This window comes from Pleurodeles waltl, chromosome 11, assembly GCF_031143425.1.
Source record: "Pleurodeles waltl isolate 20211129_DDA chromosome 11, aPleWal1.hap1.20221129, whole genome shotgun sequence".
In the NCBI taxonomy this organism is placed as follows: domain Eukaryota; kingdom Metazoa; phylum Chordata; class Amphibia; order Caudata; family Salamandridae; genus Pleurodeles; species Pleurodeles waltl.
Genome location: NC_090450.1, coordinates 28,734,590 through 28,749,023, shown reverse-complemented (window position 1 = coordinate 28,749,023; position 14,434 = coordinate 28,734,590). Strand labels below are relative to the sequence as shown.

Here is a 14,434-nt window from a genome sequence, read left to right as displayed (position 1 = left end):
GGCAACTGGCTCGATTACGAGACAGATAATTGTATAACTTACGTTTCTGCCTGCCGACCTAGCAGGAAACCCATAATAGCTCAAGCGCGGGGGTCTTCATGTAGGCAGTAGTCACCCTGTTGGGAGTTTGTCGGACAGAACTTTGCACCCTCCAAACTCGTAATCAACCCCAGAGTATTCTCTGCCATCAAAATACTGAAGGTCTGACCAAATCTAAATGAGGCAAATGGATCTTCTGTTTGGTATGGAGAGTAATCCTTCTTAATTGCAATGAAGTACCCTCTCTGCCAAACTCTAAAACATGCACTAAGTCCGAACATAGAAATCTTCAGTGGGTGAAGGCCCCAAATTATCCGGTTGGCGTGGGACCTTGACCACGACGTTCATATTTCTCGTGCTCGGGGTTTTATTGCCAAAAAGTCAGTAGCTTCGCCTGGACCTCTTGCTGTAGCCATCTGATCTCAAGGACCATTCTTCAACCATAGCCCGTTGCCTTGCCCTACTGATGGTTTTTTACTTCCTTTTCAGGAGCTAAGTCTGAAAGTAAAACTTCTGATGGGGTTATATCTGTTTTCTAATTCTGACCTGTACTTCATTGCGGCTGACCTTCACTAGCAAATATTTACAAGTCAAGCACCACTAGATGACTGCAGTTAGAATGCTTTTTGGTTCTATTTTTAACCTTAAAAATTAAAACTTCAGATCTCTGGTTCACTTATTAGATTTTTGCTATTTTTTAGTCATTTCATTCATTAAAATGTACTCTATATTTTTTATTGATTTGGGATTTTTCGGTTAAACTTCGGTTTAACTTTATTACTCTTTTTTGTACTGCATAAATTCTTTACATATTGCCTCTAAGTTAATGCGATCTGCTCTCTGCTATATCTACCATGTGGTTGAACTCAAGGTAATTCAGTGTCTAGTGGTTCACCCTAACAAGGTTTGTGATTATTTCCCAAGGTGCCCACACCTAATACTCCCAATTTCCTACAAATATTGTGTAACATTGTGTAACCTTTAAGGTTTAAATAGTGCATATTGTATGTCATTAATTACTCTTTTAGTATCAATAATCTCAATAATCTAAATTTGTAATGATGGATTCAGCTTGATCAATCTGTATACTTAACAGGCTAAATTAGGTATATTGAAGTTTGTTTGACCTCTTTGCTCCATTTCTTGCTCTTTACAAAAATTCTTAATAACATTTATGAACCAAAATAATACTTTAACATTTATAATTAGTGTACCAACTTAAAATATAACTGTCAGTAATAAGGAAATACTTTAAAGGTAATAAAGGACAATTTGGAGGCAATATTAACTATGCTTTATCATATAAACTTAACTAAAAGACAAAATACACTGCAAGATTAGAGTTTCCAAGAATTAGTAATAAAATTCAAAATATGCATAAAAACCTTGAGCACGTTTGATGGAATTTCTAGGTTTGCACAATGGTTATTCACCTTTTCAGTTGAGTTTCAAGCTTTAAATGGTGCATATAGACAGAACCCTCCCATTGGATATTTACCATTCACTTGGTTACAAAGATGTATAAATATGTTGTGCATATACTGGTTTTGTAAACAGATTGATAAAAGGTACCATAATTGACAAGTGTGACATTATATACTTTCAAAACTTTTTTTACACTGTTGAATGTAACCAACACATTAATGTGGACATTGGCAATATTCTATGTATTTTTCTATTTTCTTTTCTCCGTCTGTTTTGTCACTTTTTATATTTTTACATTCTGAATATGGTTTTAAATATATTCATGGTTTCGAAATATGGATGGTTTTAATTCATCATTTATTTTCTAAATAATTGAATACTTAATTGTCATTAAATACGTGTTGACATATTCTGTGTTTTTTGTGATTTGATGATTAAAATGAGCAGTCCAAATTTGAAATCAGTCTCAAAATGTCATGATGGAAGTAATTTCTCATTATTCATTAAATAAAATATAAGTTAGTGTTACAGAATCTTTGAGAAACATTTTTGAAGGCCTCTACCTGTCTTTTAAAAGTTAATTGAGCAGTGTTCTGGGAATGAAAACTCCATCTTGAGGTCTAGTGGTCTGTCTGATAGTGAAGGAATTCCTCCCCTTCTTCAATCAATCAATCAATCAATCACAATATTTATAAAGCGCGCTATGTACCCGTCAGGGTTTCGAGGCGCTGAGGGGAGGGGGGGGCGTGGTGCGCTGCTGTTTAGCGGTCCTTCATAGCTGCTGCATAACTCTTTTTCCATTCTCTTGGATTAATTTTCACTTGAATTAGTTCTTTAGTTCATCCACTTATCTCCTCATTCTGCTTCAGAAAATCCTTTAGTTGGAAATTTGGGGAATCCAGTATTTTGAATATGGACCAGCACATCAGACCTGAGTGTCCAGTATGAGGATGGCCTGTATTTTAACCTTTGATAAAGAACTTTAATACTTCATAATTTAATGAGATTAACCTTCTCAGTAGAACTCCCCACGGAAATGAGGTGTTTTTGTTTTTATGGGATTTCCTCAGTTATCTTACATGTTAGATGAACTTTCTAAATGTACCTTTCAATATACCTCTCTGATAGTTTTGGTGGTTGAAAAATATCTGTTGTGGTTTCCAGTATCTTCAATAAACAGGCCTCAAAGGTTGATGTTTCTTTTTGCCCCAATTCTTCCCATATATATGTGTGTGTGTGTGTGTGTGTGTATACATACATATATTTGTTTTCCATGACACTCAGAAATGGCCTCTGAACTTTCAAACTACTGGGATTTAATTAACAAAATATAGCCGGTTAGCTGAAACAGAGCAAAGGTTTGCACACTGACTAGGCTTTTGAGAGTTTGAGATGGATCAGGACTCCTCTTACCTTTAGTCATTCTGAAGAATTCTATTAGATGTTGAGCCTCTCTCTGGGTCCTTTCATCCATGCTTTTCTTCCCAAGCCCCAGGTTTCGCAGAGTCATCAAGCCAAAGCGTCTCTGCTGCTTCCATGTGTGTCCATTTGTAAAGATAACCCCTAAGGGAATTAATGATGTTATTATTCACTTCAATTTTCTTTTTGTTAGACAAGAAAAAATGTGTTTTAACAGAACCCTCCTCAAACCTCTTTTTGCATCACACCTTTACAAGCATTCACTACTACATAGCTTGTGAGGCTCAAAAAGAGAAGCTAGAGTAAGCCCTAACATATGCTGCTGATACTTAAACGTAATGTCACATTGCCCTCTATGTCTTGTTAGTGGGATCCTCAAATGTTACCAATGGCTAAGTTATCAGCTGGAAAATGCATTCAAATGGTGATATCTTAAATATATCACACAATAAGTAATATTACAGCTGATGTTGGCACAAAACAAATGTTCTACCATTGTAGACCTCCAAAGCAGTCAAAAGGATGAAATCTATGAAAGGATATCACTTAAGCACAGCACTGATAAAACGCATTGCAGCTCATTGCCATGTTCGTTAGCAGCACTGCTGGCTCCTCACCCAAGTTATGCTAAACCATAGTTTCCTACTCAGACGCAGAAATATCATTGCCGCATGGTGTACCGGTGGCCATACCATTCAGATGCAAAAATGAGGAATAGCACTGCTGAGTGTTCCACTTGTTCAACTATGTTAATATGCAATTGGGTACCACTATTTCTGATGCTTCAACCAGTGACAAAAGTGACAATTAGTCCATCTCTTTGCATATGAAGTACTTTCAGAGGGTACAGTAAGATCATACCACACATTCCTGCCTGACCCACAAAGCTCTGACTGAGCACCTAAAAACTTTTCTGGTACCTTCTTTAAAACTAGTGCTGTTGGAACTAAGGGCCAGATTACAAGGCTGTGGTTATGACGATCACCAGCCTCGTGGTGGCTGTTTTACGGCCACGGCTATGGTGGTCTGACCACCACATTATCAGGTTGGCAGGCAGAACCGCCAAACTCCTGCTGTCCCCACGAGGATCAGTGATGCCTATGGGCTGACGGTGGTGCAGGTTGCAATCAGCCAGTGCGGATCTGAACTTAGTGCCGCCCTGCTGATTACAACCTTGTTCTCCACAACCTTTTCATGGCAGTCCAAGTGCCATGAAAAGGCTGGTGAAGAACAAGTGTGGGGGGTATGGAGGGCCCTGCAATGCCTATGCCTGTGGCATGAGCAGTGCAAGGGTCTCCCTGCTCAGCACCTTCGAAATGCGTACTGTCTGCTGTGCAGACAGTGCGCATTTAGAGGGTGTTGGTTCCCCGTGCTTGCTGCAGCATTGCCACTTGCTCTATTATGAGCCAGTGACAAGGCTGCTATTACTCCCCGACTGGACTGACCAGCAGAAACCTTGGTTTCTGCCAGTCAGCCCAGTGGGAAAGGCGTGATGGGGTCGGCAGGCAGGTCGTCAGCATGATGGTGACCACACCATCGGGAACTCTTAGTCAGCCTCTAAGTCCTAAAAGCAAATTCGCCCGTAACTTCTGTTTATTATGGGGTACTCTGCTAGGATTTCCTGCAGTAAGTTGTAAGATATTCATGAATCCATGATAAAAAGGCTTTGAAAAATTATTATCCATACTCAGGTCCTTTGTGTATGTATACTGTAGTGGTTGGCTTTTTTCCCATTCAGCAGACAAGATTTACATGAAGGGTTGTAATTTTGAAACAATGAAGCAATTAGGAGCCTTCATGTTGTAAAATGATTGTCTCGTGAGGTAGACAAGGAAAGCAGATGCATTTTGAAATGCTGTATTCTGCTCCTACAAGGAGGTATCCAACAAAATGAGATAAACTAGGGAAACATTATTCTGGAGTGCAGAATGGAGGTCTTGAAAGAATTGAGCACAATTAGAGACAGCTTTAGAGATGCAAGCTACAGACCAGAACACAGGACAATACACATGTTGGTTCTCTGGTTGAGCCAAAAATAAATACAATAACTAGCATGGAATGGCAGGACTATATAACCTCTTTATGCGCCATGAATTCTCAGACCTCTGATGGTCATATTTAAAAAGCTCAAAGATGAAGGGGTAGCTAAGAGAATTATCGCCTATTTTCCCCTTTTGCAAAAGGTAGTGTTGCTCCATCTTAAGGCTGCTAGAAATGCGGGGACCAGAGGACCAGATGAATTGCCTATTTCTATTATTATAAAATTATATATGGATTGTTAGGCGACTTATTTATCTGCGATTTTTCATTATAGTTATTTTACTGGGAGGATTCCAACCTCATGTAAGTGGAGTATTATACTGCCGCTCCATAGGAAGGGCTCTATAAACTCTCTGTTTAATTCTACTCAGATTACTTTAATAGATGCTACAGGAATGTTTTTGCCAGCTAAATCTTAAATAAACTGTTAGAATGGGTAGAAGATAAAAATATAATTTTGCCGAAACAGGCTGAATATAGAGTGGGTCATTCAACCCTAGATAACATAACTGTGATCAATCCCCAGTTGGTAAAATATGCAAAATGGAGGAAAAGGCCTGTCTTTGCAGCTTTTTTTAGATTTTTCAACAGCTTTTGATCACTTTGGCTGGCAGATTCTTTGGAAGAAGTTGGATGCCATGGGCATTCCTGGGGGTCTCTTAAAATGTATTATTGCCCTTCATGCAGACATTTGGGCGCTCATTTCGACCTCAGCGGTCTTTTGTAAAGACCGCCAGGTACCGCCGTGCTGAAGACTGCCAGTGCAGGCGGTTTTCTGCATAGCGTATTATGACTGCTGGCAGCCCTCTGTCCTTTTTCGGACAGAGAGCCACCAGCAGCCATACTGGCGGTTGGCGGGGATGTGGAGGTTGCTCCACCTCCACCACCCGTCATCAGAACACCGCCCACCGAATCACGTCCCATGATTCGGTGTGGCGGTGTTCTGGTGACGGGGTGCTGGCGGCGGATCAGCCTCCATAGATCCTGCCCCCTCCCAGAAGATCAACGGACAAGGTAAGTTGATCGTCCGTTAGGGGAGGGGGGGGTGGGGTGTTGTGTGCGTGCATGGGAGTGTGCGTGTGAGTATGTAGAGGAGGTTTGTGAGTTCGTGTATTTATGTGGGAGTGTGTTGTGTGTATGGGAAATGTGTGTGGGTCGGTCTGTGTGCATGTCTGTTTGTATGTGTGCGGGTATGTGTTGTTGTAGTGTATGTGTGCCTGTGGGGGTGTGAGTATGTGCATGGTGGGGGGTGGGGAAGGGGTGTGTGTATGTGCATGTTGAGGGTGGGGAGGGCGGTCCTGCCTCCTTTGGGGTGCGGGGGGAGGACTCAGGGGAGGGTAGGTGGGTGGGGGAGACCCCTATCAGTGGTAGGGAAGGAATTCCCTGGCACTGATAGTGCCTACCGCCATGGATGTCGGGTCGGTTCTAAACCACCCGAAATCCATGGTGGTCTGCAGGGTCCTGATACCGCCAGCGGTCTGGTGACGGCAGACCGAAGTCTCCAGCCCAGCGGTCGTCACAGCCCTGGCAGTCAGAGTGGAGAAGTGGCGGATGACCATGGCGGTAACCGCCATGGTCATAATTCAATTTTTTTTTCCGCCGGCCTGTTGGCGGTATTACCGCCACTTCTCCCCCGTCCGCCAGGTTTGTAATGAGGGCCTTGGTGCCATGCCATGTTAGGGGGTATGTGGGACATGACACCAAAAATCTCAACTAGAAATGGGCGAAGACAGGGCTGCCTTTTGGTCCCTTTGCTATTTTATTTATATATGGCAGATTTACCCATAGCATTGAGTAAAATTGGTGGGGATGCCCCTATGCGGATGATATTGTTTTACTGGATTTGATACCTAAAGGTCTTCATAAGCGCCTGGATGCTTTATCAGTTGCCTGACGGACAAAGGGTATAGATGGCCCTTCCAAAACATTCCTTCGGCGGTAGTAAAATTATACCCTTATTTGGGCACAATTATTTCAGACATTTTGACAGAAAAGGATAATTTTGCCCATATTTTGAATAAAGCTGAGGCCCATGGAATTGCACTAAAAGCACTTTATGGGACAACAGGCCATAGGCCCTTTAAACATCTTTTAAGGCTGTATAAAATGAAGGTTCCTTCCACTTTTCTTTATGCTGTGGAGACAATTAAAGCTAACTGTTGGTATTTTATGCATAAGGTAGAAGGTAAGATATTCCGTACTATTTGCACTTCAAATTCCATGGGCTCTGTGGCAGTGCTAAAATTAGAATTAGGATTGGTGAGTACATATATAAGAGGCTTAGCAGCTATCTTGAGATGGTATCATTATATTTTACATGCTAACGCTAATACCTTAAAAGGTTTCATAGCTGTGGAAATTCTCATTGATTATGCACAGCCAGGAAATTTTTTATCTAATGTCCAGTTTGCTATGGTTCACTTTACAGGGCAAGGATGTAGGGCGGCGGTCAGAGCAACCGCCTCGGGCTCAAGAGATCAGGGTTCAATCCTCCGCGACGGCGCTACATCCTGTGATTCTGGGCAAATCACTTAGGGGGTCATTACGACCCTGGCAGCCGGCGGTATGTTGGCGGATTCCGCCTGGCGGTCATAATCCCCAGGGCAGCGGTGCAAGCACCGCTGCCCTGGGGATTATGAGTCCCTGACCGCCGGCCTGTGCATGGCGGTACACACCGCCATGGAAAGGCCGGTGGTAAGGGGACTTGGGTGAATTTCGGGCAGTGAAGTGCGCGACGGGTGCTACTGCACCCGCTGCACACCAGCATTGCAGCTGGCTCTATTACGAGCCGGCTGCAATGTTGATGTGACATTTCCGCTGGGCCAGCGGACGGTAACACTGTTACCGTCCGCTGGCCCAGCGGAAATGTCATAATAGGGAGACAGAAATACCACCGGCAATGGTGGTATTCTGTCTCCCGCGGCCTCAGCAGTCTTTTGAAAAGACCGCTGAGGTCGTAATGACACCCTTAATCTCCCTGTGCCCATGGACAGCGCCTAGAGACCATCACAGGTGATAAGCCGCACTATATAAATCTAAATTAGACATTCAGAGTATGAGCTATGTTCATCTTAAATCATTTTTAAGTGTGATATGAAGAATTCTTCTATGCTGCATGATATGAATGTTTGTAATACAAAGCCTTGTTTTGTTAATATGATTCACTCATGTCAATCAGCTACTTCACAGGCGTATTTAAATTGGAACTTGGAGCACAGGGTGCAGAGGTGTATGTTGCTTTTTAGGATGAATTGTTTGCCAGCAAAGAATATAATTGATGCCTGGCAGGGTGTTCCTAGGGATGAAAGAATTTGTAATTTATGTCAATCAGGTGTACAGACGATTGACCATGTTACTTTTGTCTGCCCAGCTTTAAGGGCATCACAACAGAGAATTTAAAAATCATTATTAAAAAGGCATGGAGTAAGGACTGCAAAGGCTGCTATGGATTAGTTAAATTACCCAGTGAAAGAATGAATGTGTGAAAAACCTTTACATTTTTTTGTTCTTTTCTGAATTTGTATTGAATTGATATTACATACCGTAGATCTCGATGTAAGATCTAAGGCCCCCAAGCCCGCCGAAGTCCCGCCAGCCACAAGATGGCGGTCATCAGACTGTCATATTATGATTGCTGGTGGCTCTCCGCCATAAATTGGGTGGAGAGTCGCCAGCAGCCATACTGGCGGTCGGCGGAGCAGTGGAGGTTGCTCTGCTGGCACCGCCATGTCAACACAACACCGCTACACCTATTACGACTTAGTAATAGGTGTGGCGGTGTTGTGTTGGTGAGGCGCGGGTGGCCGAACAAGCGCCTTAGACCCTGTTCCCTCCCGGACGACCATTGCGACCACCAGGTAAGGTGATCGACCGACAGGGGAGGGGGTGGGGGGATGTTGAGTGTTATGTGCATGAATGGGGGTATGTGTTTGTGTGAATGGAGGGGGCGGGGAGTGTTGTGTGTTTGTGTGCAAGTCTATGTGTGTGTATGCAAATGTGTGTATGGGGGGTGTTGTGTCCGTGTGTACATGTGTGTGTGAATGAGTGTGCATGTATGTGTGCGTGTATGCATGTGTGATGTGTACCTTCATGGATGTATGGGGGGAGGGGGTTCAGAATCGAGATCGCAGAGAGGAGGGGCTCAGAAGGGGGATCAGGGGTGTCACTGCTTGGGGGTGGGGGGCTTCTGATGGGTATAGGGGTGTGTCCTACGTGGAGGGGGGGGTTGGGGAGTCCTGCAGTGGCGACAGGAATGGGTATTATCGTTACCACCAGAGATTCCGTAGTGGGCCTGCCACCACAGAATCCCTGGCAGTAAGGATGCTCAAAATACCACAGGCGGTGTAAGGTGTACCGCCGGGTCGAAGGTGGTCAACCTTCAGCAAAGCAGTCCTATCCCCCTGGCGGTACAGGTGATGAACTGGCTGCAATACAGCCAGTTCACTTCCATTGTCATAATTTGGCGGTCCTGCATCGCCACGCTGTCGGATGTCTGGTCGCCACCTCCGGCGTGGCGGAGCAGGACCTCCAGGGTCTTGTGGTAATCCTGGTGACGTAAGTGGGAAGAGATCCTCAGATTTAGCGACCCAGAGGGAGAATTGGTACATACTAATCATTGGTATAATATTTGAAAAGGGGGGTGTTTATGAAACAATCCTAGGACAGAAGTGCAAAAAAGCTGATGTTTATGGACTATAGCGCTGATGGCCCGTTGTTTTGCCAGGGGGATGGGGTAACTTACTCCATCTCCCTCGCGGAGAAACTACCCACTAGGTTTATAAATGACTTTGAAGATGTCCCTCTTTATTTATCGTCCCCTACTTGACAGAGCACCCAAAAACTTTCAAGGTAAGAGCTGGGGGGAATGAACATTTGTTTGGGAAAATGTTGTGAATATTTGTAAAATTGTTACCTATCAAAGGTCATGCCAGTAGGTAGTTAGAGTTAGGACATATATATTTCCTAATGGCAGTCGCTTTAGTTAGGTGTAGTTAGGCCCTAGCTTCCATAGAAAAAACATTTTTTTACTTGGCTATATCTTTGGCACCGTTTGATGAATCTTCATGAAATATTTTTTTAAAGTGTCAAATTTTGTCGTGCATGGAAAGTTTCAGGGTGATCCATCAAGGAGGGACATGCGGGCAGGGAAAGAGATGAAAGTATTTGTCCTACATGCAGGGAGCTGTATTTCCAGCAGCTCCCTGTGTGTGGGAGCATTCTGGCTCCTGCAGGAGGTGGTGAGCTTGCTGGGTCCACAGGGGCCTTGAGGCCTCCATGCGGTCTCCAACATTTATAAAAAAGAAAAACAAAATCCTGCCTTGCCTATTTATATTAGGTAAATACACAGGGCAGGATTCATTGTGACATGATGCTCATTTCACAGGAAAAAAACTCAACAGGAAACACTTATAGATATTAACAAAGCAGGTGCCCAGGTTGAAGCATCACATCCGTGAAGTACTAATTATCCCAATTTCTTGCGCATGGTCAAGGCAAAGCGAGTGTGTTTTCTCTGCATTTCCAACATAAAAAGTTATCAGTAATCCTTGATGGAGGTATTTGCATCCTTGTTTTTTTTTAGCGCAATATGTCATGTAGTGAATGTCACGAGTGGGTTCTGTCTTGTCATCTGCTGCTGAGACAAGAGATCGTGCTGTCTATATCAAAAGCTACAAGTATGGAAAATGGCCTAGAAGCCCCACCCTTTTGCCCCGCCACATATACATTAGTGATATGCAATATCTTTCCACGACTTGTCCCTCTCCTTGCACTGCTAATTACCCATATATTACAAAACTCATGACATCTTTGATAATATCATTGATAATATCAATGTAATATTTGCAGTAAAATTATTGAGGATAAAACTGTGCAAGGTGGGGACACGAGTTATAGTTACTTTATGTAACACGTTATAGTTACTTGAAATAACTAACCATAACAGCTGAATTTCAATGCTTTTGCATGTTCGAAATGTGAGCCTAAGTAGAACGTCCCTGTAACTTAGTTTTTTTAAATCAATTTCTATGTTTATTTAATTCTATTTCCTAACTATAATGTTCTTATAGGGTAACCTTTGTTTTTTTTCCAGTTAAAAAAAAAAAAAAAAAAAAAAAAAAAATATATATATATATATATATATATATTTGTTCAGAAAAAGGAGACACTGCACTCCCGGAGACTGCAATAGACTTATCATTTATTCCTCTTGATTTCAAATGAGGTTAATATCCAGCATCACGTAATAAACTTATCATTGAGTCCTCTTAATTTCAAATGAAGCTAATGTCCAGCACCACGATGCATTTCGACACATCTGTCTTCTCCCTGGTGGTTTCTGCTGTCATAACTTACGACCAGCATTCTGGTATTTATAGTGCCCCAAGGTTCTTTCACCTGAAAGCAATCGAGGCACTTCCCCTATCTGCCGCACGTTCGTTTCTTGCTGATTAAAGGTCATATGCATTTAAAGTTGTTTTTAGATTTTCAAGATTTCTTCACGCTGGTAATGTACATCCTTGTGTAAAATAACAACTTCTTATTTGATAGCAACCACCAGCTTTCCACATCACATTTCCTCCAGCTGGATGTTCATAACCAACGTGCATAACTGATCTCTGTCTTTAACAGCCTCCATGCTTTTAGTTAAAGTGAAACCTGCAATTTACTTTCTGCTCGCCATGCCTCATTAATTAAACTGTAGTGAATAACCTGTTTCAACTAATCTGTCTTCTTCCTGATTGTTTCTGCTATCATGATTTACGAGCAGCATTCTGGTATTTATAGTCCACAAAGTTCTTTCACCTAAAAGCAATAGAGGCACTTCTCCTGTCCACCGCACGTCTATGGGAAGCCGTGCATGTCAAAATTACAGCTCCCCATATTGGACACCTCCTGAAATGCATAGCTGCTGCAAAATGAATATGACACACACCAGAATGAATGTACTATGTGTCAAAATAAGTATGATACCTGACAGAGTGAATCTGAATTGAACCAAAACAAATATGAAACCTGGCAGAATGAATATGCTACTTAGTGATCAATATGAATAACACACACAAGAAATTGAATAAGAAATATACTGAAATATATATAAATCATACTGAAAATAATATGGCCCTCACTGTAAACAATACAGCAATCACGGAAACTAATACAATATTCATCAAAAAGAATGGGGCATTTCTTGAAATGATTGACTTATGCCAAGAGAAATATGACAAACATTGAAATTAATATGGCAGACTGAAAATAATATAAAGTATTGAAATGAATATATTATATTCTGAAAAGAAAACAATGCACATTGAAACTAATACAATGTACATTGAAATGAACATTAAACACGTTGCACTGAATTTGAATTGTGTTGAAATGAATATTACTGAGAAGGGAATGAATATGAGACACACAGAAATAAATAGGAGATGACTGAAAATAAATATGGCTTGTGTTGAAATTAATGCAGCCCCATTGAATTGAAGTTGACATGTCTTCAAATGAGTATGACCACAGCTGAAATTCACATGAGATTTGTTAAAATGAATATGGCACGCCTTGAAATTAATAAGACACATATTCAAACTAATATGATACATATTCAAATTAATATGATATATGTTAAAATTGATAAGTTGCATCTTAAAATTAATATGACAAGTGTTAATATGAATATGACATCTATTGAAATAAACTTAACATTGATTGAAAAGAATATAACACATGTTAAAATGAAGATGACCTACGTTGAAATGAATATGACCTTCATTGAAATGAATTTGACATGTTTTAAAATTAATACGAGTAATGTTAAAATGATCATGACACTTATCACAATGAACATGGCTTGCATTGAAAGTGATACGATGTACATTGACACGATTATGATATATGTTGCAATGGATATGATTTATGTTAAAATTAAGGTGTGTTAATATGAATGAAGCATCCATTGAAAGAAATATGACACATGCTAAGATGAATATGACATGCATTGAAACAAATATGAGCTCCACCGAAATGAATTCAACCTGTCTTAAACTGAATATGACCAATGCTGAAATTAAAATAAAACTTGTCAAAATGAATATGTTGTGCTTTGAAATTGATAAGATACACAGCAAAAAAGTACTGCATATATTGAAATTAATATGACCTATGTTGAAATGGATATGACCCGTGTTAACATTATTATGACAGGTGTTAAGGTGAATATGACATCCACTGAAATGAATTACATTTATAGAAAGGAATATGACACATGTTAAGATGAATATGAGCCACTTTGAAATGAATATGACACCTGATGAGATTAATATGGCCCACATCAAAAGTTATATGGCATTCTGTAACATGAATATCACACTTTTTAAAATGAAAATGAAACTGTGAGATAAATGTAACATGCTTTGAAATTAATTAGGCAAATATTGAAATGAACACAAGCCATGTTTAAATGAATATGACTGCTGTTTAAATGAATATGGCTTGCTCTGAACTTATGTAGATTTGCTTTAAAATTAATGTTACATATTGAAATTAATGTTACATATTTACAAAGGGTAGCATTACGAGTTTGGCGGTTTGTGCACCACCATGGTGGCGGTGTGACCGCCATCTGCTTAGGAGTCAGACCACAGTATTACGATGTTGGCAGTATCATAGGGAAAGACTGCCGCAGTCCCGCCAGCACCACCAGGCAGCGCAGACCACCGCGGTGGCGAGGCAGGCCAAAAAGGCCGACGGAGCTGGTGTTTCAGATAGAAACATTATGATGTTGCCTACTGCCATCGTGACCATGGCAGTCCAGCCACCACATCCCAGCAGGTGGAAACGGAAAGCATAAAGGAAGCAACTCACCTGCAGGCAGTGTTACATGACCTGTGCCGCCATGGAGCCCATCACACACACATCCTGCTGCAGGTGCTGCTCATCGATAGACCCACACAGCACCCACATTGTAACACAATGGAAGGTCAATGGGATGCACAATAGGTTGTGAAACGAATATCCAAAGCTGACAATGCAAACAATACCTGCATAATAGTGATGGCGGCATCAGGAGCATTCATGGACACATTTCACTTTGCACATGCCCCTAAAACAGCATTTGCATAGGAACTGACCCTTCATGTATCTCAGGGACAAACAATATTTGAGCCAAGTGATATGCCTAGCTGCCAAATGTGTAAGTGCAAGTCAAGAAAGCACATACAATGGCACCAGCATGGTCCAGACATCTAGATGATGTAGCTGTAAGGTACACACATCAAAGTGGACACATGGTCAGTCAAATCCAAAGGAAGCTACCACAATTTAACACCCTGACAAACAAAACTCTAGCTCCCGCACATGAGACGAAAGTACAATCTATATCAGGGGACAAATCTACACCATACATGCTGACATTGGCCAACACAACCTAGCAAGCATAACACAATGCAATGACACCCCAATTGGATCAACACCCACATATCCATACAGTGAACATCTACCCTTGTCTTGGGTG

The 14,434-nt window shown here is 41.4% G+C and overlaps 1 protein-coding gene across 2 annotated transcripts in view; it reads right to left on the bottom strand.

The window, feature by feature from the left end:
• Positions 1-14,434, bottom strand: part of LOC138265292 (cytochrome P450 2J2-like) — a 177,360-nt gene that overhangs the window by 112,210 nt on the left and 50,716 nt on the right. For both annotated transcript variants that reach the window (XM_069212897.1, XM_069212898.1), the window contains exon 3: positions 2,878-3,027. In XM_069212897.1, coding sequence (XP_069068998.1) covers positions 2,878-3,027 — 150 coding nt within the window. The remainder of the gene's footprint in view (positions 1-2,877; positions 3,028-14,434) is intronic.